The sequence below is a fragment of the Trypanosoma brucei genome, assembly GCF_000002445.2.
Source record: "Trypanosoma brucei brucei TREU927 chromosome 11 chr11_scaffold01 genomic scaffold, whole genome shotgun sequence".
NCBI classification, from domain to species: Eukaryota; Euglenozoa; class Kinetoplastea; order Trypanosomatida; family Trypanosomatidae; genus Trypanosoma; species Trypanosoma brucei.
The window spans coordinates 1,212,711-1,237,221 of record NT_165288.1 but is presented as its reverse complement, the minus strand read 5'-3'; the positions used below and the strand labels follow the sequence as shown (position 1 = coordinate 1,237,221).

At 49.6% G+C, this 24,511-nt stretch overlaps 12 protein-coding genes across 12 annotated transcripts, besides 3 other annotated features; all 12 read left to right on the top strand.

The window, feature by feature from the left end:
• Positions 1–37: 37 nt before the first annotated feature.
• On the top strand, positions 38–2,815 carry Tb11.02.1890 (hypothetical protein, conserved; the record flags this gene model as incomplete). The annotated part of the gene is made up of 1 exon (XM_823417.1): positions 38–2,815. One exon carries the CDS (start codon positions 38–40, stop codon positions 2,813–2,815), a length of 2,778 nt encoding a protein of 925 aa, XP_828510.1.
• A 734-nt stretch (positions 2,816–3,549) lies between these two features.
• Positions 3,550–4,119, top strand: Tb11.02.1880 (hypothetical protein, conserved; the record flags this gene model as incomplete). Its single annotated transcript, XM_823416.1, has 1 exon — positions 3,550–4,119. The coding sequence occupies one exon, from the start codon at positions 3,550–3,552 to the stop codon at positions 4,117–4,119; it is 570 nt and encodes a 189-aa protein (XP_828509.1).
• A 629-nt stretch (positions 4,120–4,748) lies between these two features.
• On the top strand, positions 4,749–6,176 carry Tb11.02.1860 (hypothetical protein, conserved; the record flags this gene model as incomplete). Its single annotated transcript, XM_823415.1, has 1 exon — positions 4,749–6,176. One exon carries the CDS (start codon positions 4,749–4,751, stop codon positions 6,174–6,176), a length of 1,428 nt encoding a protein of 475 aa, XP_828508.1.
• Positions 6,177–6,517: 341 nt separating this feature from the next.
• On the top strand, positions 6,518–6,865 carry Tb11.02.1850 (hypothetical protein; the record flags this gene model as incomplete). The annotated part of the gene is made up of 1 exon (XM_823414.1): positions 6,518–6,865. One exon carries the CDS (start codon positions 6,518–6,520, stop codon positions 6,863–6,865), a length of 348 nt encoding a protein of 115 aa, XP_828507.1.
• An 85-nt stretch (positions 6,866–6,950) lies between these two features.
• Positions 6,951–7,532, top strand: Tb11.02.1840 (60S ribosomal protein L18, putative; the record flags this gene model as incomplete). The annotated part of the gene is made up of 1 exon (XM_823413.1): positions 6,951–7,532. One exon carries the CDS (start codon positions 6,951–6,953, stop codon positions 7,530–7,532), a length of 582 nt encoding a protein of 193 aa, XP_828506.1.
• Positions 7,533–7,952: 420 nt separating this feature from the next.
• On the top strand, positions 7,953–8,387 carry Tb11.02.1830 (40S ribosomal protein S12; the record flags this gene model as incomplete). The annotated part of the gene is made up of 1 exon (XM_823412.1): positions 7,953–8,387. One exon carries the CDS (start codon positions 7,953–7,955, stop codon positions 8,385–8,387), a length of 435 nt encoding a protein of 144 aa, XP_828505.1.
• Positions 8,388–9,255: 868 nt separating this feature from the next.
• Positions 9,256–9,280: a microsatellite.
• A 719-nt stretch (positions 9,281–9,999) lies between these two features.
• Positions 10,000–14,298, top strand: Tb11.02.1810 (hypothetical protein, conserved; the record flags this gene model as incomplete). Its single annotated transcript, XM_823411.1, has 1 exon — positions 10,000–14,298. The coding sequence occupies one exon, from the start codon at positions 10,000–10,002 to the stop codon at positions 14,296–14,298; it is 4,299 nt and encodes a 1,432-aa protein (XP_828504.1).
• A 1,529-nt stretch (positions 14,299–15,827) lies between these two features.
• Positions 15,828–15,855: a sequence feature (AT_rich).
• Positions 15,856–15,948: 93 nt separating this feature from the next.
• Positions 15,949–16,782, top strand: Tb11.02.1770 (hypothetical protein, conserved; the record flags this gene model as incomplete). The annotated part of the gene is made up of 1 exon (XM_823410.1): positions 15,949–16,782. One exon carries the CDS (start codon positions 15,949–15,951, stop codon positions 16,780–16,782), a length of 834 nt encoding a protein of 277 aa, XP_828503.1.
• Positions 16,783–17,037: 255 nt separating this feature from the next.
• Tb11.02.1760 (hypothetical protein, conserved) lies at positions 17,038–17,787 on the top strand (the record flags this gene model as incomplete). The annotated part of the gene is made up of 1 exon (XM_823409.1): positions 17,038–17,787. One exon carries the CDS (start codon positions 17,038–17,040, stop codon positions 17,785–17,787), a length of 750 nt encoding a protein of 249 aa, XP_828502.1.
• Positions 17,788–18,295: 508 nt separating this feature from the next.
• Tb11.02.1750 (hypothetical protein, conserved) lies at positions 18,296–19,018 on the top strand (the record flags this gene model as incomplete). Its single annotated transcript, XM_823408.1, has 1 exon — positions 18,296–19,018. The coding sequence occupies one exon, from the start codon at positions 18,296–18,298 to the stop codon at positions 19,016–19,018; it is 723 nt and encodes a 240-aa protein (XP_828501.1).
• Positions 19,019–19,615: 597 nt separating this feature from the next.
• Positions 19,616–20,287, top strand: Tb11.02.1730 (hypothetical protein, conserved; the record flags this gene model as incomplete). The annotated part of the gene is made up of 1 exon (XM_823407.1): positions 19,616–20,287. One exon carries the CDS (start codon positions 19,616–19,618, stop codon positions 20,285–20,287), a length of 672 nt encoding a protein of 223 aa, XP_828500.1.
• Positions 20,288–20,856: 569 nt separating this feature from the next.
• Tb11.02.1720 (hypothetical protein, conserved) lies at positions 20,857–24,462 on the top strand (the record flags this gene model as incomplete). Its single annotated transcript, XM_823406.1, has 1 exon — positions 20,857–24,462. One exon carries the CDS (start codon positions 20,857–20,859, stop codon positions 24,460–24,462), a length of 3,606 nt encoding a protein of 1,201 aa, XP_828499.1.
• Positions 23,982–24,121: a microsatellite.
• Positions 24,463–24,511: the final 49 nt, after the last annotated feature.

Genomic DNA, 24,511 nt, shown 5'->3' with positions numbered 1-24,511 from the left:
TGCTTTCCTAGAAGTTTTACTTCCGCAACACGGTTGCATGTTCACCTCCAGGTGTCTTCTATTTTTAAAGAATCTCTCCTCCTCTCTTTTATTTCTTCACATAGCTGTTTGTCTAGAGGTCCGCGGTTTGGTGGGACTGACGATGAACTTTGACGATCTCTTCGCGGATGACCTGAAATCGCTTGAAGCCGTGATGGCACAGATGCCGAAACCGTTAGCAAAGCAACCGAACCCTTCAGTCACCACACCTGTGCCAACGCTGGAGACATCCGCTGCTGCAGCAAGCGCTTCTTTTGTTGGAGAGGAGAATCGAGTTGGCAGAAGAGCTGGACGGCGGCAACAAGGGTCGGAGGTGGCGTCCCAATCCACAGCTGGTGCGAAAGCGGTGACGAAGGAATCCCTTCCATGGGAATTAGACGACGACCTGCCACAAACGTCAGCAACTAAAAGGGAAGAAGATTCTTTGTCATTTCTCGCCCCAACAGCTGGAAGGTGGCAGGCATCCCCAATGTCGACAACAGGAGCGGCGACGCGTGCTGAAGGGGGTGCGTCTCTACTAAGTGGCGTTGGAAACAATGATACATTGTATATCGACGATGATGACCCTTTGGCTTTTTTGGAGGGTCCTGTACCGTCTAGGCGGAAACCAACTACATCAACCTCCTCCGAGGCTCGAAAAGCACCAAAGTGGGGGGAGGAAGAGGGAGTTGTGGAGGTAAACAAAGAAGAAGCAAGACGGCGAGCTGAACAGCGGGATCTTCTGGCGTCGTTGGACGCGGTTGAAATCGAGCTCCGTGAGGTTCAGAGTAAAATAAACCTGCTTCAAATAAAGTCAGACACTGAACTAATAGAGCTGGAAACTGCGATTATCCAGAAGGAAATGCAGCTTGAATCAGGTGAGGTTTCTTTGGTTGCTGAACGGCAAACGTTGGAGGAACAGAACCGGAAACGCATTGAATCTCTTGAGGAGAATACCATACGTTTACTGAGACAGCAATCTGACGAGATAACTGTTGCAACAAGTGAAGTGTATCAAGGTCAGTTGAAATCGTTTGCAACCAGTATAGAAAACACTCAAGAAAGAATAAAGCGTATGCAGCAGCAGCGAGAGCTGTTGCTACAAAACCATAGATTCGATGAGGAGGGAATTTTAGTTGCCCTTACTGATGAAGAGGACAGAATGTCTGCTAGTAGCTATGCTAATGACAGCGAAAGTGAGGCGGGTGGTGGTACCAACATTGAGGTGAAAATATCTGCCGCCCTCCGTCTGTTTCAGCAGTGGAATAAGGAGAGACTCGCGTCAATTGCAGGTAGTGTTGTTGATTACTTGCATAAAGAAACCAATGAAGTGGCTCGTGAGGTACGACATAATCACACGCTGTCATATTTGCAGGACGCGACCGCGAGAAAGGAACTGCTGAATACCTTTTTCCGAGAGATGGCGTCGACATACCTCGATTTTTTCAACAACCGCGCCCAGCAGAGGTCCAAAAGAACCACAGAGGTACGCGATGGACTTCGGCAGGCGACTGAAAAACTTCGTGAACTTGCCAAACAGCGAATGGAATCTCGCATGAACGACATTTCAACAAAAGCCAATGAGGCTGCACGGAGATTTCAAAAATTAACGCTAGAAGCTATTGAATGTGCCGATCGCAAGGCTGCGGCAGTGAGGGCCAGCGACGACAGCGTTGCGCGGAGTCAATATGTGGAGCAACAGAGCCGTTGTGGGATGGAGCTGGGTTGTCTTGAGAAACTTCATAGCGCGGAGCTGGACACGTTGAGAGACCAGCTGGGCCGGCTGCGTGACTCCGAGAGCAAAACTTCAAGAAAAAAGGAAGAAATAAAAAATATATGCACATCCAGGGCCGATTTTGTCGTTGCATCCGTCAGGAAGTTGGAGAGTTCCATACGAGAACAACTTGAAGGTCAAAAATTATGGAACAAAACCCTTCGTTCTCAGGCGGAGGGTGTGATGTCCTTACTAATGGATGATATGCTTGATCTGCGCATGGGTATACAAGAGAAGGAGGCTGTTGTTTTGTCGCTTCTTGACGATACGCAGAGACGACAAAACGAGTTGAGCGGCACGCGGTTACGTTGTGGCGAGCTCCGCGAGCAAATCAGTGAGAAGCTACAAGAAGCTGTTCAGTGCGCGCGGCAGCACCACGTTTTACAGGAATCACGCGTAGCCAGCGTAGAGCTTACACGTACAGCGTGGGAACATGAACAAAGGGAACTGCTTCAGTGGGGTTTCGAGGAGCTTTCAGTTCAAGAATTGATCGGTGACTTTGCCGCTACCGGTATAGGTTCTGATCACGCGGGGGTTGGGCAGACCCAGCTTCCTGTCGCCTCAACTAACGTCTGTGTCCTACGAAACATTGCTAACAAGGGTCACACCCTCGCTACTCGCCTTGCGGCATTGCGCAGCCAACGGGACAATGTCTATAATGCTGTGGAGAAGGAGCGTGTGCGTGTCACAACGGCGCGGCGGGGAGTGGATGGGCGTTGGGTGAAGTTATTTGAGGAGTTGCTATCACTTATGTCAGAGCAGGAGAAGACGATGTCTCAGCAGCTGGATGCGGTGCTGTGCATAGCAAAATTGGAAGGGGCAAAATCAATCTTGCGTCACGATTTCGAGCTCTTGCAGCGGCGTCGTGGCGAGGTGCAGGAGCTAATGAAGCACCTTAAGCGGGAATTGGGGACTGTAGTGGAACGCAGATCGGAATTCGCCTTACTGCAGAAGGATCTCGAACAAAAGCAGGCCATACTTCTGCAGGGGAGCCGCCTCACTGCACAAGCCTTTGACCCGTAGATGTTACACGAAAGTGGGACGTTACGGCTACGGTTAGCACTGCCGTTAGTCCCAGTGGGAAGGACTCACCGTTCCGTACAAGTGAGGAGTTTGGGTTTATTAGGTGCGGTTTTGTGCTTTTTTCTAAAATAAATGGTGTGGACCACTGTACGGTACCACAATGTGGATAACGAAGACCTTTGCATTCAACTGGTGGTTATTTCTTTGTACAAGTATGTACCGGGTTTTGGTTGTGTGGCACCTCGGTAGCGTATGTTGTTAGGTGAATCTCGCGTGGGGTTCAGCCATAACTCATGTTTCGTTTGGTTTGCGCTAGTGTGCTGTGTTGCCTACGGAAAATTCACGATCGAGTCGCGGTGCCGTGGTGCCGCTGCGCTCCGTGTAGCAACCCACATTCCAAAGCGAATGAGAAAAAAGAAGCGCATCCATGTATGGGGGTGACTGATTGAGGAGGGTTCAACCGCAAACAAATCTGTCGAGTGATTTAGTGGTATTGGTGAGGAAGCACAACATGCTGTTACGGACGTGTATGAATTCATACGCTCTTTTTGTGATCAGTGGAAGTGAAATGTATTCTGTGTAATATTTTAAAAATGAAGCACATGGCTGTCTATGCTTGCTTCCGCGTTGCCCTTTAACTCGGTTAACCGTCACTCGTTCCCTTCCATCACCTACCTAATACCCACCCCGCTCTCTACCCACTATTGATACGAAAAGTTTATCGCAGTGACGCCATGGAGCAACCCTCCCAGATGAGCGTCAGCGCTCCGCCTGCGCCTTCCATTAAACGACCTGCAGCACCGAAGCTGACGTATGAGGAGGTGCGGCGAGCGGCACGGTTGTCCGTTCTTGAGGATTTCACCAGTCAACGGGATCATCGCCAACGTGTCGCCAGAGCAAGCGCTTTGGGAACTGATGTACATGTGATTCCTGCTGCTGCGGGGGGCCCGCTTTCGAAAGAGGGGTCCACGCGGCTACTAAAGGAGCACACAAGCGCCTCATGGAGCGTTTACTTGTATCAGTGGAGTATTTTTGGTCTAACCGGTGTTTCCTCCATATCTACTGCAATGGGATTCTACCTCACCATTTACCACAATCGCATGTTCCTTCCGGTGGGACCGATGATGGCTGTTGTGACATGGCGGCTTTGGAGCTCTTTGGAGTCAGCGTGGGAGGAGCAGCGGTTCATTGATAATGCCGCGAGCATACGCGAATCGCGTAAAGGCAATCCAATGAATTTAGTCGTTAAACGTGTAGTTGTAAACGATGAGGAAGCCGAGGAACCTGCGGAGGGCATGGTTTAGGTTCGTCGTGCAGATACGAGGGATCGTTATATTCCCCAAATCAGCAGGATTTTTATTGGCTTTTCAACATTTTGAATCAGGGTCTACGTGCTGTCCGTTGTTATGAAGGTGTATGTGCATGAGGTGCGCCCGCCAGAATTTAGTGTGTACTTCCTGCGTGGTCTCTTTTACTTTGTTTTTACTTGTTTTTTTCCTTTACCTCTTGCGACCTGATCAACAGCGTCAAAATAAATACATTCTGTTCTGGGCTCCGGGGATGGACACCGTACCGTTGGTGCTTCTTTTTGTTGATGGGGTGCCTTTGCTACGGTATCAAGAGCGAAAGAAGGGGATTGGGAGGGCGGGATTCTGCGGTTTATTCCACCTTTGCTACTTTATGTAGTCCCTTTCATCATCACATATTTTTTCCTTTTATGAAATGTGATCTGCTGGCGTTTCCAGCGGTTCTGCTCTTCTCTTTACTTATTGTGGCACGCGTACCTTTTCTCTTCGGCGTACTTCTCATCTGTTGTGGTCTTTTCGCTCCACTTGGCGTTTATGTCCCCACCGTGCAGAACTGCCAGGTTCCCTCTGCTCAAGTAGTGTAGGTGACTGGCGAGGTTGTGTGAGGAAAAGGACCAAGCAAAAGGATGGAGAAAATTGTTCGCACTGTATACAAGCAGTTGTACAAAAAGGCGTCGCAGGTGGAAAAGGATGTAGCGATGCGCACTGCACTCACATGTTCTCCACGTCGTGTATATGATCACCGCTGTGGAAAGTGGGTGCCTATGGATGTAGCGAAACTCTCTGGGTGGCATGAAACTCGTGTGTTTGTCGATGCACTCGTACGGCGGTTGAATGGTGGGAGGGAGTTCTTCATTCCTCTCGCCAATAACGGTGGTGGTGATGCGAACAACACTGGAATGGAAGCAAAGTCACCATCGATGGTGGACATTCTGCGACAAAGCTTTGAGAGCACACCGTTCACCTCAACGCAGATTGGCAATGCCTTTGCTGCGTTGAGGGAGTTGGCCAACGTGACTGATACGGCTGTGAAATACTCCAATTCTGTTGCACCACCCCCAGAGGAAGTGAGGTCCGTTCCCACGCCGAAGCTCACTGTGGTTAGTGCCGTTGAGGGAATGCATCACCTGTCGCTTACTAGAGGACTGTCCGAGGTTTTGGAGGGTGTCCCTTACGAAGATATGGGCGTGAGCCGGACTTCAGAGGAGGACGTACATACAGAGGGAAAGGCAGAAACGAAGGATACTTCCAGTGAGGAAGGTGTGATAAGCGAGGAGGAAAGTGACGATAGGAGCAGCAACAAGAAGGCTACCTTTGACACTCCAAAGAAAGCGCAGTTGCTGTTGGCACACCCACAGCTCTACGACTTTTTTCGTTATACCGTCATGATCGTCGTGCGTGTCACACCGAATGAATCGGCTGCGTTGGTGTTGAATAAGCCACTGGAGAACGATAAGGGTGCTTTGATGCCTGTCAGTATGACCATGAGGCTGAGCAGCGCCCATCCGCTTTTCGCCAAACATCTATGCAATCATACTGTGATGATTGGTGGGCCTGTGAGTCGTGGCTCCTTCGACTCTACTATGTTGTTACTTCACCGAATTCCTGATGTTGACGATGCCATTCCGTTATCCCACTCTTTATGGATCGATGGGAGTTATGACACTCTTCAACAAAAAATTGAGGATGGCACCGCAGACCCAAAAGATATTGTTGTGATCTGTGGTTTTAGTGGTTGGGGAGTTCAACAGTTGGAGGGGGAGCTGCAGTCTGGCACATGGGTGGCTGCAAGCGGGAGCACCGACGATCCGGCATTGGATAATTTTGTATTCACCATTGCACGCCTTGCGGGAACGCATGGTCCTTCACCAGTAGCCTCAGATCCGTCACCCACAGGGGAAGGTAATGAAGCACCGTCTGCTACGTCTATGGAAGAGAGGAATCGCTGGCGTCGTGCGTCACTGTGGGCGTGGGCATACAGTGCGTTGGGTCAGCCATTTGCCTCTATGGCCGGTAACCAAAAGCCTTTCATGCATGCACCACCAGATGCTTAGCGTCCTCGAAGGGAGGAAGTTTAGCGGAAAGCCATATGCGGTGCTAACTAATTACGTGGGGATAAGGGAAGTGAAGAAGGAATGAAGGGGAGGCCCGAGGTATAGTGGGAGCGGGGGAAACCGCTTATGTATGCTCCTCCTAGAAGATGAATGAGGTTGCCCACTAACACGAAGAGGGAGAAGTTGGGAAGGTCAGTTATGTGTAACAGCATATATTTAGTTGACGGACGCGAGTTCTGCTCGGAGCATGGGATGGGTGTGGGGGGCCGGATTTTATTGACAAAATCATCACACATGTGCACATTTCCCCCGGTTGATGGGGAGGGGTAAAGAAAGTGAGGATGACTGGTTTATTGATATTGTGGGATACTGGCTACGTAACAGCGTTAACTTTTTCTCTTTTCACACATTCACACTTTGTTGTTCACGGTGAGAGACGGGGTTGGACAACGGCCACGGCAGATGATATGGAGATGTGGGATGGTGTGGTTGTTGGATTTGAAGGTTCTGCAAGCGACAGGGAAGCTGTAAGTGAAGGGCGGGGAGATGTTACCTGCCCCGCTACCTCTACATGCGTGTGCACGTTTCTGTGCTTGATTTTTTTCTACTTTCTGGTTATTTGCATTACACTCTTGCTGATTATCCAACATTCTCTTTTACCTCCTCGTCTTAAACTGTTGTTTTATTAAACAACGTGTACAATGATGGTAGTGCCTGTGTGCGTGTTCGGAACTTCCCCACCCTAATTGTCACTTTGGGTAAGCAGACCAGACAATGGGCGTAGACCTCACCGGAGTGCAGAAGAAGAAGCGGGTGGTGCGCCACCACACCTACTCGACGAACCCGTACATAAAGCTCCTCATCAAGCTGTACAAGTTCCTTGGGAAGCGTACCAATTCCCCATTCAATAAACTTATCCACAAGCGTCTGCTGAAGAGCCGTAACAACCGTGCGCCCATTTCACTCAGCCGCATTGCTGTCTGCATGAGGCGCCGCACCGTGTGGCTTAAGAAGGGGAAGAAGTCACCAATTGCCGTCATTGTTGGTGACGTGCTCGATGATGTTCGCATGACCCGCATTCCAGCCCTCCGTATCTGCGCCCTCCGCTTCTCGAAGAGCGCCCGCGAGCGCATTACTGGTGCTGGTGGCGAGTGCTTAACCTTCGATCAGCTTGCGATGATGGCACCGACGGGGAAAAACACGATGTTGCTCCGTGGCCGTAAGTCTGGACGCGAATCAGTGAAACACTTTGGTGCTGCAGGTGTTCCTGGAAGCCACGCGAAACCGCATGTGTCGTCACGTGGAAAGGAAAGGCAGCGCTCGAGCAAACGGCGTCACGCCTTCCGTCACAAGTAGTTCTGACCGCTGGAATCAAATGCTGTGGCAGCAACACGTGGTTGGAAGTGTGGAGCCCCTGGAGGGAGTTCGTTGTCATTTGTACACGCACGGTGTCGCATATTCTTTTGATGTTTTGTTATTTCAAGCACTATTTCTCCAACCGTTACTAGTGAAGAATGAGCAGAGGGGGAAACGCATTTTTTTTTTTCCCGGCCAGCCCCACAGACGGTCTGGGAGCTGCCGCATTTACTTGTGGTGAGCCCGGCGACGATCAGTCCTGTTGTTCTAAGCTCCATGCCTTCGTTTCAGGTTGCCCTTACCACTCGTCTTTCGTTTCTTCCTCTTTTTTAACTTTTTTTTTTTTGCTTCCATTACATCTTCGTATGTGCGTGTGTGGGACTAGCGTCCTTTCCCACAACGGTAAACATCTAAGAAATAATGGCAGAGGAGACATCGTTGGTTGCAGATAAGGTTCCAGAGCCAGCGGTGATTGATGCCGTCGCAGATGCAATGCCGGACAGCCTCGAAGACGCTCTCCGGATTGTGTTGATGAAAGCTCGTGAGACGAATGGCCTCATTTGCGGCCTTTCAGAGGTGACACGGGCCTTGGACCGCCGCACGGCTCACCTTTGTGTACTTGCTGATGATTGCGAGGATGAGGAATACAAAAAGCTTGTTACTGCTCTCGCCAAACAAAACAACATTGACCTCGTAAGCATGGACGAGCGCGAGAAACTCGCTCAATGGGCAGGACTCACCAGAATGGCCGCCGACGGTTCGGTACGGAAGACGTTGAAGTGTTCCTGCCTTGCTGTAAGGGATTTTGGCGAGCGCACAAAGGCTCTTGACTACCTTCTGTCGCAACTGCAGTAATGTAGTGAACTGTCGCGGCAGCCACATCAGCACTGGAGTTTGTAGGAGTTTGTGGCACATGAGTGAAGGAGAGAGTACCTCGGGAGTACGGGGGCGGGAGCTTCATGTTTGTGTTTGTATTGTTGAGGTGGTGGAGCATGTTGGAGAAAACGTTTTCCTATGTCCTCCATTACAGCTCGTTCCATTTGGACGTGCCCCTCTTCTGAGCTTATTGATATTTTTCGTTGTTTAAACAATGAAATTGATACTCCCTTTTTCCTTGTTGAACCCTCGATTCCTCTGTGATTTTGCTCTTCTTACTTGTCTGCCGACCTTTCTCTTTGAGGACGTCGATCTGTGGGAGGGAGACCATTTCTCTCTTAAAATGGTTTACTTTATTATTTTATTCAGTGATATAAACGAAAAAGAAAACTACAACAACAAAAAACCAAAAGCTATCAGGAGTGACAAGGGTCTACGATGCATTACTTCAGTAAAGTCCTTGTGGTTTCCGGCCTCTGTGGAAACCCTTGCCTTTGTTTCCACTCTCACATTCTTTCGTTTTTTGAGCGTTACTCACTTTTTCTCTCTGTCAACGACTCTCTATTCTCCTGTTCATTTTCTCCCCTTCCCCTAAAGCACCATATACGCTCCCCCCTTTCTTCATCTCAAGGTATGTTACTTTATTGCCTCCGAATTTGTCTAAGCAGCCGCCACCAGGAGAGGCCCGCTGAGGAGGGGTGATCGTGCTGAAGACAAATCTTTCTTTTTATTTTTTTTGTCAAAGGAGTTGGGTAGTTCGGCATAGGAGGAAACAAACCGGCGGTAACCGTAGCATCAAAAGGAAAGGTCCAGTGGGTAATATCGTGAGGAGGATAATTTTCATTTGGTGTGTGTGTGTGTGTGTGTATGTGGAAAAGCGAGAATAACAGTAGCTGTAGAAATACCAACATTAATTGTAATGGTCCCAACGATGGCCATTACGAGGCGTGTACAGTGTGTTTCATCGAGAGGGGGAGGCGGAGGGAAATTGTAAAGCCGAGATATTTTTTTTTGTTATCTCAATTCTTTCATGTTGTGTCCTATTTGTTTTTTTTTCCCGATATCATGGCCATTACTGTTTATTTTTATTGTTTATTTTTTTTTTGGTAACTGTTGGTCTCACTTAGATAACTGGTAGAAAACAAGTATAGAGGGAAAGGGGGGCAGGAGAAAGGAAATTAACGGCGTGGAATTGCATTACAGACTACAAAGTTACAATTCAATAGGAGAGGCGTCACACAACGGAGGGAAAATTGATCAAAGCCGTGCGCGCGGTTCCTCCCTTCGACGCCTCACGCGGTCGCTTCCTCCAAAGCGGAGGGTCCACGCAACCACGGAATTGGCAGAGGAGATCCCAGATATTGTGAACTTTTGCCTTCCATTGAGGACTGTTTCGTGATTTGTACTCTTGAAAGTGAGGGTACTGGGGTGTAGCAAAATTGCTCTCTCTCTCTTCAGAGAAGCTAATAAGAGTATACATAAATATATACGTATCTGTATACATATTGACTGATTGATTTATTTCTAGCGGATTGCGCGTGGTGCGACGTAGGGATTTTATTGTGGTTGAGGTAAGCGTTTTAACGCAGTTATGGCAGCACCCTTCATTCCTGAGCTTTCGCTCGGCTCTGTCGAAACAGGTGGCGGTTGGGGCGTTGGTGAACAATTTGCACGTCTTCCCCCAGCTGCAGTGCAGGCCGAGTCGCGTGTTCAACTATACACTGTGGCGGCTGTGCCGGAGGGCGACCGGACCCGCGACCTGGAGGATAGTTTGACCGAGAATTTTTCGAATAGCGATGGCGAACTAACTAACAACCGCAGCGACACCGCCAGTGTCACAAGGCCTAGTTTGAATAGCGTGAAATCAACGGAGTGCCCGGCGGTTTCAACTGTTGTAGTGCCGACAACACACTACGCGACCGTGTCGGCAGATGATGATGACACCTTCGTGGACCATGGAAGTTCCACTCACATCGGTTCCCAGTCACCCGAGACAGCAACTGAAACCAGCAATGGCAAGAGTGTGATTAGGAAAGTTGCCCAACAGCAAGTGCCGGATCACCTTAAGCTTATGCGCCCCGTTTCGCGCATGTCTCTCACTCAGGCAGTGCGGGCGCTGGTTGTCGCACCTGATAATGCGTCATTTTTTGCCGCGGTTGACGATGACCCTGTCACCCTACTAGACTTTAAGGGAGTGCAGCTGGAGGTTAACCGCGAATTAGACGTAACCCATGTGCATGCGATGGCGGTTGTACGTGTTCCAGCGGCGAAGTTGGTGACATTTAAGACGTCTTCACCAAAGCACCGCTCCAACCGTAGTCACTCGGTTGTTTCTGCCGCCGTTAAACCCCAACCTGATCACGGTGTGGAGGGTGAGGAGTCGTATGTCCTGTGGTGTGGTGTCAGTCGTGGTAGTATAGTTATCGTCGATCTTTCAGACTATAGCGTTGCTGGTGTGTTGCGCAATGCACACGCACAGACGATTACCGGAGTTTGGTTTCTTAGTTATGGGAAGGTGTTAACGGCAGGTAAAGATAAAGCGCTGAAGGTGTGGGATCCGCAGGCGCGACGTTGCAGCAAGAGTCGGAACATTGCCACCATCATTTCTAGTGTTGTGTACGTTAGCACCCGCAAACAGATATGGGCGATTAGTAATGACAATTATATTCGGGTTTTTGATTCCAACGGTAACAATGTGCGGGTGCACACCCAATCAAATGACAAGGCGGAAAATATGGTTAATATGAAGGGGGAGATGCGTTTCATTCAGTTTTATGAACCTAGTGATCTCATATATGTTGCAATGCACCGTACACTCGTTATTGTGGATCCAGGCACCTGTGCCGTCACAGGTGCTGTTGGGGTGAGCTTGAGCAGCATGTCCTTCTTAGACAACAAGGCACTTGTGACGGGATATGGAGGACTATTGCAATGCAACAAGGAGTCCATCGCTCTTATAGACTTAAGTGATCCTCTAGCTCCATCGGTGCTCTTCCGCGGTATGGGACTGGATGGGAGCGTCACTTCTGTTGGAGCACAATTGCTAACTGCCGTCCCGTTTATAGTCATTGCGGAGAAGGAAGGACGGTCAGACAGATACCTTTCCGTGTTCAACTACGAGGACACAAAAACACTATGCAGAGGTGGACAATTAACCTCTGTTCCGCAACAGCGAAAAGTCACCGTAGATGCACCGAACACTCGCCGCACACAAATGGTTGCACATCAAATTCCAGCTTCTACGCTCCCCCCCCCGGCGGCAACTTCTCCGAGTGCTGCTACGGGAGCCGGACCCCAAGGGGCTTCATCTGTTCACCACCCTGTTGTTTTTGCCACAGAGAAACGAGGCGCGTTAGTGCGTGAGGAAAGTACTGTGAGCAATGTCTGCCCACAGCGTCCATCTGCTGTTGTGCCGACACGCGTAGAGTCATCTGGTTTCTACTACGGCAGTTTTAATAACAATAATCCGCACGTGTCTAACGCAGGCAGAGGTTACAATGAGCACAACGCAACTAACAAATATGGTGACAGGAATATTCCTGTGCAGGCTGGCACGTCACCAGAGATGATGGCAATGCTCACGAACTTCGCGAAGCAACTCGAGGACTTCAAGACTCTTTCCGCCACTTCCCGATCATCGCGTCTTCTTCTCGATGACATGTCTAAACTCCATAGTTTGGTGTCGCGGCTAGCCATCGGTGACCAACTTGGCCCTGCGATCGATGGTGCCGCATTAAATGCCATCGAGCAGGAGTACCAAAGTCATGAGGGTCGCGTAATCGCCGCCGCTGTGGAACGGCTGAGGTTAAGCAGTGTGGGAGTTGCTGCGGAGAGGGGGGAGAGTTCTTCGTATCCTCGTCGTCCTGGTGTCAGCCGTAGCGCCACTAATGCCGTTAGTGGCCGTGCAAGCCCATCACCGCGCCTTGATGTTGATAAGCTTCGCGATTCTGTTAGGGGTTTCAGCAACAGTTACTCGAGGGTGGAAGATCCTGTAAGCATGAGTGGTTGTGAGTTACCACCCGAGTCACTGTTGCGTTGGGTGGCACAACTGACACGTTCTGGGCAAGGGGAAAGGGAATCTCATAGACGACAATTGGAGAGTCTACAACGGCACAATGCACGTATTGTCGAGCGGAATACTGCGTTTATTAATGGTATTGCGCGCATAGAGCAGGCGCTTCGCACGCAAGCACAGAGGTTGCTTGAAGAAGCAGATGCGACGTTGGTGCAGCCACCCGAGGCAAACTGGGATGCGTCCAATTCAATTTACGGCGACCGTCACGTTCAACTTCTCAATCAGGCGCTTCAACAAGTGGAGCAGATCTCTGTTTCAAGCTCCCCCAAGGAGATTAATGAGGCAATAGGAGGACTGATCACTCTCAATTCCCGCCTTCTATCAGCACAGCAGCACCTATATTGTGACGTTGCAAGGAAGGCATCGCGTCATGGCAGTGTGAATGCATTAACTAGTGAGCGGGAAAGCCAAGGACCGGCCCAATATGCTAGTGGTGGCAACCATCGCACTCGGAACAGCGTAGATAATATGTTTGCCGCATCTCACACACACTCACCTCGGCCCAGTCAGGTCTCCGTCGTGGCCATGCGGCCGCAGCGTATTATGACAATGATTGGCGACGAGGTCGCCTTCGTGGAAACATTTGTTAAGGACGTCGGAAAGTTTTGGTGCTGTCTTGGAGAGACGCAGAAAGTCATATACTTGCCATATGAGGGGGGTCAGAAACCGGATCTTTTTCAAGACTTCATGCAGTACGCCGTTCTGTGGCATCTTCGCAGGTCTCAGGTAATGGTTGATGTGTGTCGGAGGGAGTCCATCATGGTGGTTGCGGAGGCGTTGTTTTCTGACTTCAATGACTGCCAAAGTGATGGCGAAAAGAGCATAAGCGAGAGTGGAAATGCTGCCGCTCATGTTTTGAGAGGCGACAGGACATGGATAGCATCTGAGTCTACAAATTGTGGGGGATCACGAAATGGGAGCGTCGGTGGGCAGTTTTCTGTGGCTGAAGGGGCACCAAGATGTAGCACTGCGTGGATGGTCAGCGTGAGTTTGGAGCTGGAGTCAGTGGCATCCCGCATGAGGGAGTCGTTTCGAGATGCGCAATGGACTCTGCCACCGAGCGTGCCAAAAGAAACGGTGGGTGGTTTCTTCCTTATCCCAAGTGAAAAACTTCATGTTCATTCGGGGAGGCTCCGTGGGTTGCTGTATTGGAGCCGGTTAACGATGCACCTGCTCTTCGAGTGCCTTGAGTGCTTGAGTGGTTTAGTTTTCCACGGCGATGAGCAACCCCGGTCCTTTCACAAGGATAACTTCAAAGCCATGGAACAACAAGTTGATGACTGGCGCTCGTTCTTGCAAGATTTACACAACGAGCTTACTCAGTTGCGCTCTGTCGTGCTTTTATCACAGCGGGAGAACGGTTCGGCCCAGTTGTCTGCATCAGCGACCGATGGATCAGATGAACAAGGGGGTTTATCCCGCTCAGAAGAGCAATCTCAATCCACTGATGGTGTCGTCCCGACGGGTGTGGAGCGCTGCATGCAGTGGCTTATACTTTTAGGTCTATACATTCAACGCGCGGGGAAGGGCGACGTTGTGCCGCCGCTGTTCATTTCTCAAGACAGTGGTAACACAATGAAAGCGGCGGATTTCGGGCTCATGGCAGTCCTGGATGAAGTTGCGGAAGATGTTGAGGCTGTGCGAGCGAAGACGGCTGCGCTCTTACGTTACTGCCAAAAGGTGCAGAGTCGCTTTGCTCGGATAATAGAGGAAGCAGTTGTTAATGAGGAGGTGGGCCAGGTGTTTATTCCGCTTTGGCGTGGTGGCCCCATTGCCGAGCGGTACTGCAAGGGGTTTTGCCATGATATGGAGTAAACTTTGTGCATAATCAGGAGGGTGTGATTTGGTACCGATAAGGAATTTTGCGTGTGTGCGCGTTTTTGAGTTCGTCTACGCGGAGAAGCGCGACCCTTTTCTCTTTGAAATACTGAATTGAAGTAAGTGTGTAACATGACATAAGGTTAAAGAAGTGGAAAGGTGAATCGGTAACGAGCGAAAGGAGAAGTAAAGTTTGTTTGTTGGGAAGGAGGAAGCAGAGACGAAAAAAAGCGCGTCGCTTTTTCATTTGTATTTTCTTTTTTTTTTTCCAAATGTGCACGCACAGGTATATTGCAAAAAGTTGACCCCGCTTCTGAGCGTTTCCTCGTGGGAGTGCTCGTAGGGAATTTTGATTGGACAAGGGAGCGGATGTGGGGTGGGGGGACGTATCATTGTTGTTTGGTTTTCCGTTCTCTTTACCTTTACCTTGTTGCACCGTTCCTTATGCTACATCCGAAAATAGTTTGGTGCGTGGATCTAAGTTGTCGGATGGGAAGTGGGCACAGTGGAATGGGACGCGTATGCGTGTGTATGTGCACGGAGCTTTTGCTAAGCGGTTGGTTCAACTCCAACGGAAGGGAGTGGCTTCGGTTAACATTTTGGACACGGACGAAACACTGAAGGATATGACGCGCACAACTTCTAACAAAGTGTTGCGGTTGAGCCGTTGAGTGCAGTTGCGTGAGCTGAAGCTCATTCTTCACCACAGTGCTCAATTACCTGTATATATACGTATATATATACATACGTATTTCTTCTATTTTCGTACTCCTTATTTCGTTTTGCTTTCTCGATGGTTACTTTTTTCTCTGCTTGTTTTTTTTTCTTCTGTGTCGATGTTTTCTCTGATTTTGTACCTCGGACATTTCACACCGATTTCAACTTCCCCACGCCGTTTCCGGAGAGTAGGATACGTGTGTCTTGTTGGCTGCATTGATATAGCCGTCGTTCTATTTATTGTTTTGTTTTTGTCCTCCTCTTTTCCCCTGGTGGTCCAGCTTCGTTTTGCCCCGTCGTTGAGTCGTGTATATATGTGCGTGTATGAGGGGTTTGTAAAGCATAGAAGCAGCGATAAATGTATCTGTGGGGGGCCGAGAAATCAAAGTGCGTTTAGTTGTGGTAACATATATACAAAATAGTTGCGCGAAATGGAGAAGGTTACGTGTGATGCACCGAAAATAATGAGATCTTCGGAATACTTGGGTGTTCTTGTTGTGATCTCCTTCATCATTTTTGCTACATCTTTTTCTCTTTTTTGCTCTTCCGTCGTTGCTTCTTTCCCCAACCGTCACGCCGCTACTTGGTGCCGTGCGGTTGGTCGCTTGTGGTGTAGTTGTGCTTGCTTGCTACTTGCTTACCCTCGGCTCCTTACCTTATTTATCTCTTCTTACTCTTCACCCTGTGCTTTCAATTCCCGCCTTTTTTTTTGTGTGTGGCGTGACGCATTCAACAAAGATGACGCGCTGTGCGTAACAGATTTTTTCACGCTGTGGTTTCTTTTACGTCTGCGCGCACATAAACACACGTAAATAAATAAATATATTCATATATAAACCTAACCACCCAGTCAGTAGCCTCTTCAGAGGATAATTACGGATAAGTACCAAATTAAGCGGAAATACCCCTAAAACAACGGGGTGTGCCGGTATGTTCGGTTTAGATCGTTTATCCATCTTATTTTACCAGATAGACCCTCGAGACTACCCCGAGTACATGGAATGTGCGCGCAGCACGGAACAACCGGGCACTATTCTCATGGAGTCTCGGGCCATGCAGGGCGTACGGCGCGTGGTTCCTATTGGGTATTTGCTTTCTGTTTTGTACTTCTACGGCTACCGCCGCCCGCGGCTCTCCTTTGCCGACCGCGAGCTCTCTAAACTGCATCACTACTTTTACCCCAGTGCCGGGTACAGTACGCCCATAGGAATTCTCGGAGGGATTGCTTACGCCTGCTACTATGATGGTTTCTGCGGCTGCTCCGAGGAGCGCGCTGCCCGCGCGGTTCTTTGGGAACGGTCGAAAGCTATGGTAGCATGGAGACAACATCAACGGATGCAGAGGGAGAAGGAGAATGCTGAAGGGCAGCAGCACCATTGGCTATGGTCGAGGCTAACGTTTTCATGGAGTGGTTGTGGGCACTCTTCTGGTGATGATAAGGCTCAAACTTTGTCGTACGAAGATTTCTTAGACCCTTATGGTGTTGTAAGTGTTGGAAAGCAGGCGGTGGAGGTACACGACCCCAGTTTTTATCAAATCTATAGCAAGGAGCAGGTGGATACGTTGGTTAGCGCAGCCATGCGTCTCCGGAAGTCCCCTGAAGAGGAGCGGTGGCTCCGAACTTCTGGTCGTTTTGGTGGCTACGGCATCATAGGGATGCTGCTGACGTGGAACAGTGGGGGTATGTTCTTTCGCCTCTTCATGGGCCTCGGCTTTGGCGTTGTTTGCGCTGGTGCCATTTCGGGGGCGAAGTTGGATTCTTGAGGGGCATAAACACATCATTCCCATCCTTTGCTCTTCTGTTCCATTGTTCATGAGGGCGCAACTTTTGTTGTTTCTATGGAGTCTTCACTTTCTTCTCCCTCCCCTCCGTGGACGTCTCAGGCGTCTTTTAGATGTCGTATGCCGTTCCGTGGAGTATATGCTTTTTGTAGGGTGTCCTTGATCGTTTTTGTGCTCTTGCATTTTATTTTTTTTTGAGCCTATCATAGAAGCAAAAGAAAAATAATTAGGAATCAAATGAACCCACTTTTTGCCGGCGCTGTTGGGCTCCGTGTGAGGTGCACTGCCAAACTATTTGTTATTCGTCGGTCTCTCTCCACGTACTTGGAACCACGTGCATACTGTAGCACTGGAGTCGGTGGTTGTACCGCCGGTGCTTGTGGCGGTACTAACAAAGATTGTCTTTCCTTTGTACTTGAAGATAATTTGACAGAGAAATCGTTGCCATTGTTCCACTCATACCGTGCGGCAGGCACGGGCACTGCGTCAAAAATTGCAGTGATAACGGACGTTACAGCTTTCAATAATGTCCTCCAAGGCGTATTTAAAAGTGATGGGGAGGGCGTAAATGGCGTTCTTTGTGATTTGGAAGGTGCTTGGCGACACCAACTCGACGAGATTGCCCAGAAGGTTATTGCGAAGCACCGTGTTGATGACTACATTGACAACCTATATCTACCGTTACTGCGCTACTTGATTGTTATATTACTAATTGTGCAGTTCATTGTACTCTTCCGCTGGGTTTTTGTCGTTTTTGACTGGAATCTTGTGGAGCCCATGACTTACTTCATAGCTTACACCGCTGTATGGGTTGGTTTGGTGTTTCATTGTTATTCCGTTCGGGGCCTCTCCCTGGAGACGCTACTAGCGGAGAGGCGGCGCCAGGTGTTATACAAGAGGGCTCGGATCGATGGGGCAGCCATTGATCGTCAGATGAAACTCCTTGGAGGAATGGAGAAACTACTTGCTCGCTACGGAAAGGTGTAGTAAAAAAGAGATGTTGATCAGGGAAGTTCTTCGGTAGGCGCCCGTTAAAAACAAAAAACAACGTTCTTTCATCTAAATTAATTCTGATGCTTCACGGGGTTGATGTGCATGTGTTCGTGCTTCTCGTGTTAATTTTGGTTTAAACTTACACTTATTGTATGCGCGTTGTGAAAATAACGCCGTATACCAACGGAAGATGTGATTGTTTAGTTTCTTTCGCTTTGTGCGGCTGTGTGACTGAGGTATATTATTGACCAGGAGAGTGATTATTTCCGCCCCATCCTTCTCATTGTTGCCGGACTATTGGATTCCCTCTTTGCAAATGGTATTTCACGCGTCTACGTCCTTGTTACCATGACTACTAGCTTCACGTGCGGGGCTACGCTCATGTATATATACTTAAGCACAAACGTTTCGTTTACACCATTTTTTGTAGAAGGTAATACCCGCACCTCCTTTACACTTCTCTTTTGTCTGCAAACGCATAGCCTACCAAATACATCTTGTAATGCAACAACCGATTGGCTTAACTGTCCAAGGCCTTCATGGTCGTTCACGGCAGGAGCGAACAGTGCAGCAGAAACCTATAAGGCGCCGGTGGTCATCCCCGCCGTCCCCCTCTCCTTCTCTTGCGCCCTCCACACCACCTACAGCGGCGGCGTCAGTTATCAACAAAAATAATCAAACGAATACCGCGGTGGTGTGTCTGCCCTCGTCCCCTTCCACCGTTTCGCAGCTTGACCCGTCAGTCCCGTCGTCTTCGGCGCTTGCAGCGCTGGAGGGGCCACTTCCAGCGGAAGTGCGTGAAATTATCCATAACAGTTGCACGGGAGAAGACGCAGAGTTAGCGGAGCGCCAGGCGCGCAGGCTACTGAGCACGAGTCGCCGTGTGCATGTGTACCGTGCTGAGTTGCAAAGTGCTATCGAAGAAGTGAAGGATGTGGAGCAGTTGCTCAAACGGCATCAAGTCATTCAAACCGCTCTTCGCACGGAGCTGAATGATTTGAACGGTCGTATTGAACAGCTGCTAAAGGAGCGGCGTCTATGCGAGATCCAGCTTCAGCAACAGGGAGATGAAGAACAGCGAAGGGCGGCGAAGTTACAGGAGGCGAATATGCGGGTAGATATACTCCGCTCAACCATAGATAAGATCACAAATGAAACACTAGCGGGGCACGTGCTTCTTCAAAAGTTAGTACCGAATCTACATGTGAACAATTACTTGACATAGATCGCAGGAAGAGACAGGTGATTGCTGAGCAGAGGGTGCGCAGAGTGCGATTTACTGCAGAAAATGAGACGGGGTTATTAGTGGAACAACGTGGATGGTGTAAAAGCAAAGCACGTGGAAAGTGTTTTCAAATACCAAGTGCTGAAGCATCACACGGGGTGTACTGGCGAATGTAACTCGATGTATTTGAGTATGGTGTTTTGGTCACGCAACAAAGGAACCAAAACCAAGTGGAGGAGAGACATATCAACACTAAGGGGTCGGTTCCCCTGCGGCTTTGCCAACCCCCACCCATATATTTCTAATTCCGTTCCCTGCTTGACTGCTGTTTTGAGAAGGATTAAATACCAGACGGAACGCCGTCTGCTTTCTTTCCTTCATCAGGCCCTTCCTCCCTTTTGCTCACGCTGCTACCACATGAATGAGACAGGTGCCCTCCGTAAAACTTGCTGTAATTCATTTGGCTGGTTCATTACTTACTCTGACTTTCTACCTATTTCTTTACTCACTCGTGCGGTCACTTCCCCCCAAGTATCGTGTGGTGCTCTTCCGAACGCGTTTGCAGAGGAAGAGTGACCTTTCAGCGACGTCGAGTGGATGCATCACAATGAGTTCAATAGTGTAGAGATGGAATTGCGGGAGATTGAGCAGGATTTCACATCAGGAAATATGAGCGCATTCGGCACTCCGGCAACACGTGAGGGCTTTGTGCGCGAACTGTGTAAGATAGCGGACATTGAGACACAAATATATTATAAAACATGTGGCTTGCTTAACTCTGAGGCCTCCGGGGATCACAAGTTACGTACCATGATGTACAGCACTGCGGAACCACCCCACGGTCCAGTGACCAACAGCAGCTCCAACAACAGCGGCACCGGCACCCCCAAGGGACAGGGGCAACGCCGGCAATCAGTTGATCTTAACAATAGTAGTCACGATGCCGAGAGAAGCAATCACGTGGCAAACAACAGCGATATCGGTAATGCAATGAAACACTCTAGTTCCTCGGCATCAGTTCCACGCAATAGTGAGGTCCCTGGTGGAATGGAGTTTGACAACACCGTAACGAATCAACAACCCTTGCCGTGGCGTAGAGACGCTGGGCTCACGGAGCGACCCTTTCAAGATATTTCAAAACACTTTAAAATTCTAGAGGGGGAATTTAACGTTATTGGGGAACATATGCGTCAAATTTCTACGCATCTTCTGCGTCTGAACGAAATAGCGGAACAAGGAAAGGCGGGCAGTATGGGCATTGCCCCTTGACGGGCGGAGCGTCGGTCCACTAAAGGGGCAAGTACTGATTGCAAGCAAACGAGGTCCACAGACAACTTTCTGAGTATATTTTTATGTGTGCGCTGCTTCGCACATGAGGGTATGCGCTTTTATGAAGCAGCAATTCACATGTTTAATTTTTTCTGGTCACTGTTGACGCACGCCTTCGTGCCGTTATTCGGTGTTGTGTGTACTTGTTTAGCGTTTTGCTTTAAACTATAACCTGAGGGGAGTCTTTTGGTAACCATATGAGGTTATTTCCGGGAAGGAATCAAGTAGTGTAATTTACTAAATGGACGAAGGGTGTTAAACAGTGGCCCATGGAAGGATATGGGAGGAACTGGAGGTGAACGGTTTTGGAATGGATGCCAAAAGCACATCTGCCTTTTCGTTTCTTCCATTTTTTTTTCTCTCTGTACACGAACCGGCGGCACGTGTAGGAGGGCGAGTGGGTAGGATAAAGAGCCCAGTAGGTAAGCTAAAGATCAGGAAAAAAGAAGGATAAATAGGGACCTACTTCTTTTCAAAGGAAAAAAGGAAAACGAGGTTGAAAGAGTGAGATGGTGGACGAAGAGACGCTGGTGCAAATATTTACTGCCACGCTCTCTGCGGACAAAGCGACGCGTAAGGAAGCGGAGACGGCACTGGCGAATCTCTCCAACGACCCCAATATTATCCCGCAACTTATTCGGTTTGCCTGCAACGACTTACGACAGGCCGGTGCGGCAGCACAAGTCGCGCAGCACGCAGCTTCTATTCGTGTACGCAACGTGGTAGGTCGCAGTGACTGGAACCGCCAATCATACTTCACGGAGAATGTAAAGGCTAACGTACGTGATTGTATAGTGCCGCTGCAGTGCTCATCGCATGTTCCACCCGCGGTTCGTCGACAGCTCTTGGATACCACACAAGAACTTATCACATATGACTATCCGGCGTCTTGGCCAACACTTATGCCCCAGTTAACATCTATCCTCGATGAATGCGTGAATGTACTTAACAGCGATGTGGGCGCTGTTGCGACACCACCTTATGAAACAGCAGCCGCCAGGCTTAGGGCGGCACTAGGCGTTTTGCTTGCTTGCTGCAGGTATTACAATAATCCAATAAATGTCGACGCAGAGGCGGTGGACGATTTCGTTGACCGCATTGGTCCTTCGCTGGTGTCTCTGGCGGAGCTGTTGGGCTCTGCGTGGGGACAGGAGTTGCTTCAACATTCGCATGCGGTGTGTCAGACGGGAGTGCCACTTACGTTTGAAATATCGCCGTTGCATACGGTGCTAACCGACTGCCTGCGTATTGTGCTTAAGTGTTTCCACGAGCTCACGGCCTCGCGGTGGCCTCGTTTTCTTTGTGAAAGACCTGAGATGGAACATTTCTGCCGGGTTTGTGTGGTGCAATTGTCGGAAGCAGCATACTCAACACTGCTACCACTCTACCGTCATCGTATCAGTAGCTGTGAAGACGATGAGAACGGCGAGGTAGATCTCGCCACTACGGACGAATCGGCTGTATGGAAGTTACTCAAGTGGGTGACCCGACTTTCTTATCAGTTGGTTCAAGAACTCATGTTTCCTAAGAAGTGCGAATCGCGCGCTAGGGGCTCTGCAAAGTACTTCTGTGAAAACATCCTGCTGCCGCTTGTTCAACAAGCACTTGAATTTATTCGGTGGCATGCCTCTCCGCGCATCGTCACTTCTAAGGCGTACATTTTGGCACTTGAGATAATTACATTGGCTGTCGAGCACAGTGCAGTGTACCGTCAAATATTGTTTCCGAACGCAGGAGAGTTGCTCACACAGCTGCTGTTTCCTCGGCTTGCATTTTCCTCTGTAGATGCTGAGCTTTGGTCAACGAACCCCGTGGAGTACGTTCGGCGGCAGACTGACCCTCAAGAAGATATGTACAGTGCACGAGTCGTGTCTGGTAGTCTCATTTTGGCTCTCACTACACCCTCGCGACCGTTCCACGACGCATTGGCTCTTACAAACTTTATGCACTTTGTTCTTGAGAAGTTGTCGACCCACTCGGCCGCGGCCGCTTGTGGAGCTGTGGAGGAATCTCGCGTGGTGGACGCATGCTTTTTTGCTGTTTACCAGTTCGGTGGTATGCTGGATGTTGCCGGATTTCCCAATGAGAGGGTGGAGTGGCTCATTACCGAATACATCATACCCGCAGCGGCATACCCCGCTGGTATTCTCCGGGCACGATGTGCGCTTGTACTTAGTGTGCTGGCCCCCAAGATTAAATGGAGTAGCTCTCAGGCGTACCAGCGAGTTGTTCATGTGGTACTTCGACTGTTGCAGGACGCCGAGCCGCCAGTGCGCATCCAAGCTTGCTCAAGTTTTGCACCACTTATATGCCACCCATTTGCACATGAAGTGATAACACCCGTTATCGGCGAGGTTATTCAAAACTACTTCAGCGCTATGCGGATGATGGACAATGAGGGTGTGGTACGCACACTTCGGAAAACGATTCGGCACTACCGCAGAACACTGTCGCAATGGGCTCTGCAGCTTACGGACGTACTCGCTCAACACTTTGAGCAAATGTTGGGACGTGCCCTTTCAGAAGGACATACGGACTCTGTTTTGGAATCACTTGATGCTTGCAATAGTGAAAAATCGTCCAAAACGCTCGGTGGTGCTGGTGAGAGCACTGTTTCTGATTCTATTATGGCCGCCGACGAGGTGCTCGATACCCTCGTGACGCTCGTTCGATCGCTCCCGCAACCAAATGTTTCCACGCCTGGCTCCCAGCCTGTTGATGACTTACTTTTGCAAATACAGGAGCGTACAGCTCCGATGCTCTTTGCTGTGTTAGCGCAAGAAGGTGGTAGTTGTTTTGGTTTCATGGATGCAACGCTAATGCTTCTCACCACCGTGCTATCTAAAAGCACTGCTGTTTCCACTGGCACTTGGAAACTTTTGTTGTGCTTGTATCAATTAGTATCACAAGGATCCGTGGATTACTTTAGCCAGATGCTGCCTCCACTTGACAACTTTGTTTGTGTTGCCCCACGGGAATTCTTGTGTTTTCCCATGAAAGAACTTTGCGAGGTGCCGACATTCGCAGCAGGTGTCGCCGATTCTACTCCTGCGCAACTCGTCAGTATAATGTGCGACACTGTGCTTAACAACGAAAGCGATTTGCGTCTGAGTGAGCTTGCTGCTGTGCCCAAGATGTACGATTCCATGCTGCAAAATCTTTGGTCACTCAAACAGAAGAACCCAGAGGAAGGTGAAAGTCGGGTTGCTGCAGCAAGAGGACTTGTTGAGTATGTGATACAGACGGCGCTTCGAGTCTTGAACGATCCACAGTGCAGGCAAATGCATCGACGCACCTTCACAATACTTTTCGTGAACAGCGTCTTCTCTGCGATTCTCGCCGATCCGGATCTTGCCATTAGATCCCTCTCTTCTGCCGGTGCCTTGGTACCACTGTTTGCGAACTACATAGAGTTGGTACAGGGAAAGGAATTGCAAGCGATGCTGCGGTCTTACGATCGTCGTCTCTTCATTATGACGGTTGCTTCCGTCACACAAATAATGTGCGCCAAAGACCAACAGATGTCTGATTGTGTGGCCGAGGTACTTTGCGGTGTCCTCCAGAGCAGTGTGCTGACGGACTTTAGCCATGCTGAACTCGTGATGGCTGAGGAGGAAGCGAAGAAACCTGAGCTTGGTGATGATGGCGAAGATGAGTGGAGTAATGATGGCCTCGATGACGATCTGGTGGACAACGCTGAGGATGAGGATGAGGATGATGATGATGAGTGGGACGACGATGGTGAGGATAGTGATGACGATTTGGATGCTAATGGCATGGCAGACGAGGGCCACCTGCAGGCGCTTCTCATGGAAGCCGCTGCCGCCCGCAAGGATGGTAAAGGTGGCGCGGGGTGCGATGAAGAGGAGGAAAACTTGCTCGACGAAGCTGATTTTGTGAGCCCCATTGACAGTTGCAATGCTTGGTCGCTTTTGTTAAGTGCCGTTAATCTGTGTTCCCTCTCGGCAGCAAGCGCACCACCCGCGCAGTTCATTCAAGTAGCGAAAGGTGCAGCGGCACAGCAACAACTCTCCGCTGTTCAGCAAGTGAGTGATATGATGGGACAGCTTATGGTGCTCCGGGAGCAACGTAAGGGTGCAGCACGTAGCTCGTGAGCAATGGAGGTGTATCTGGATCTTTCGCTAAGGGAGAATTTGTGGGGCC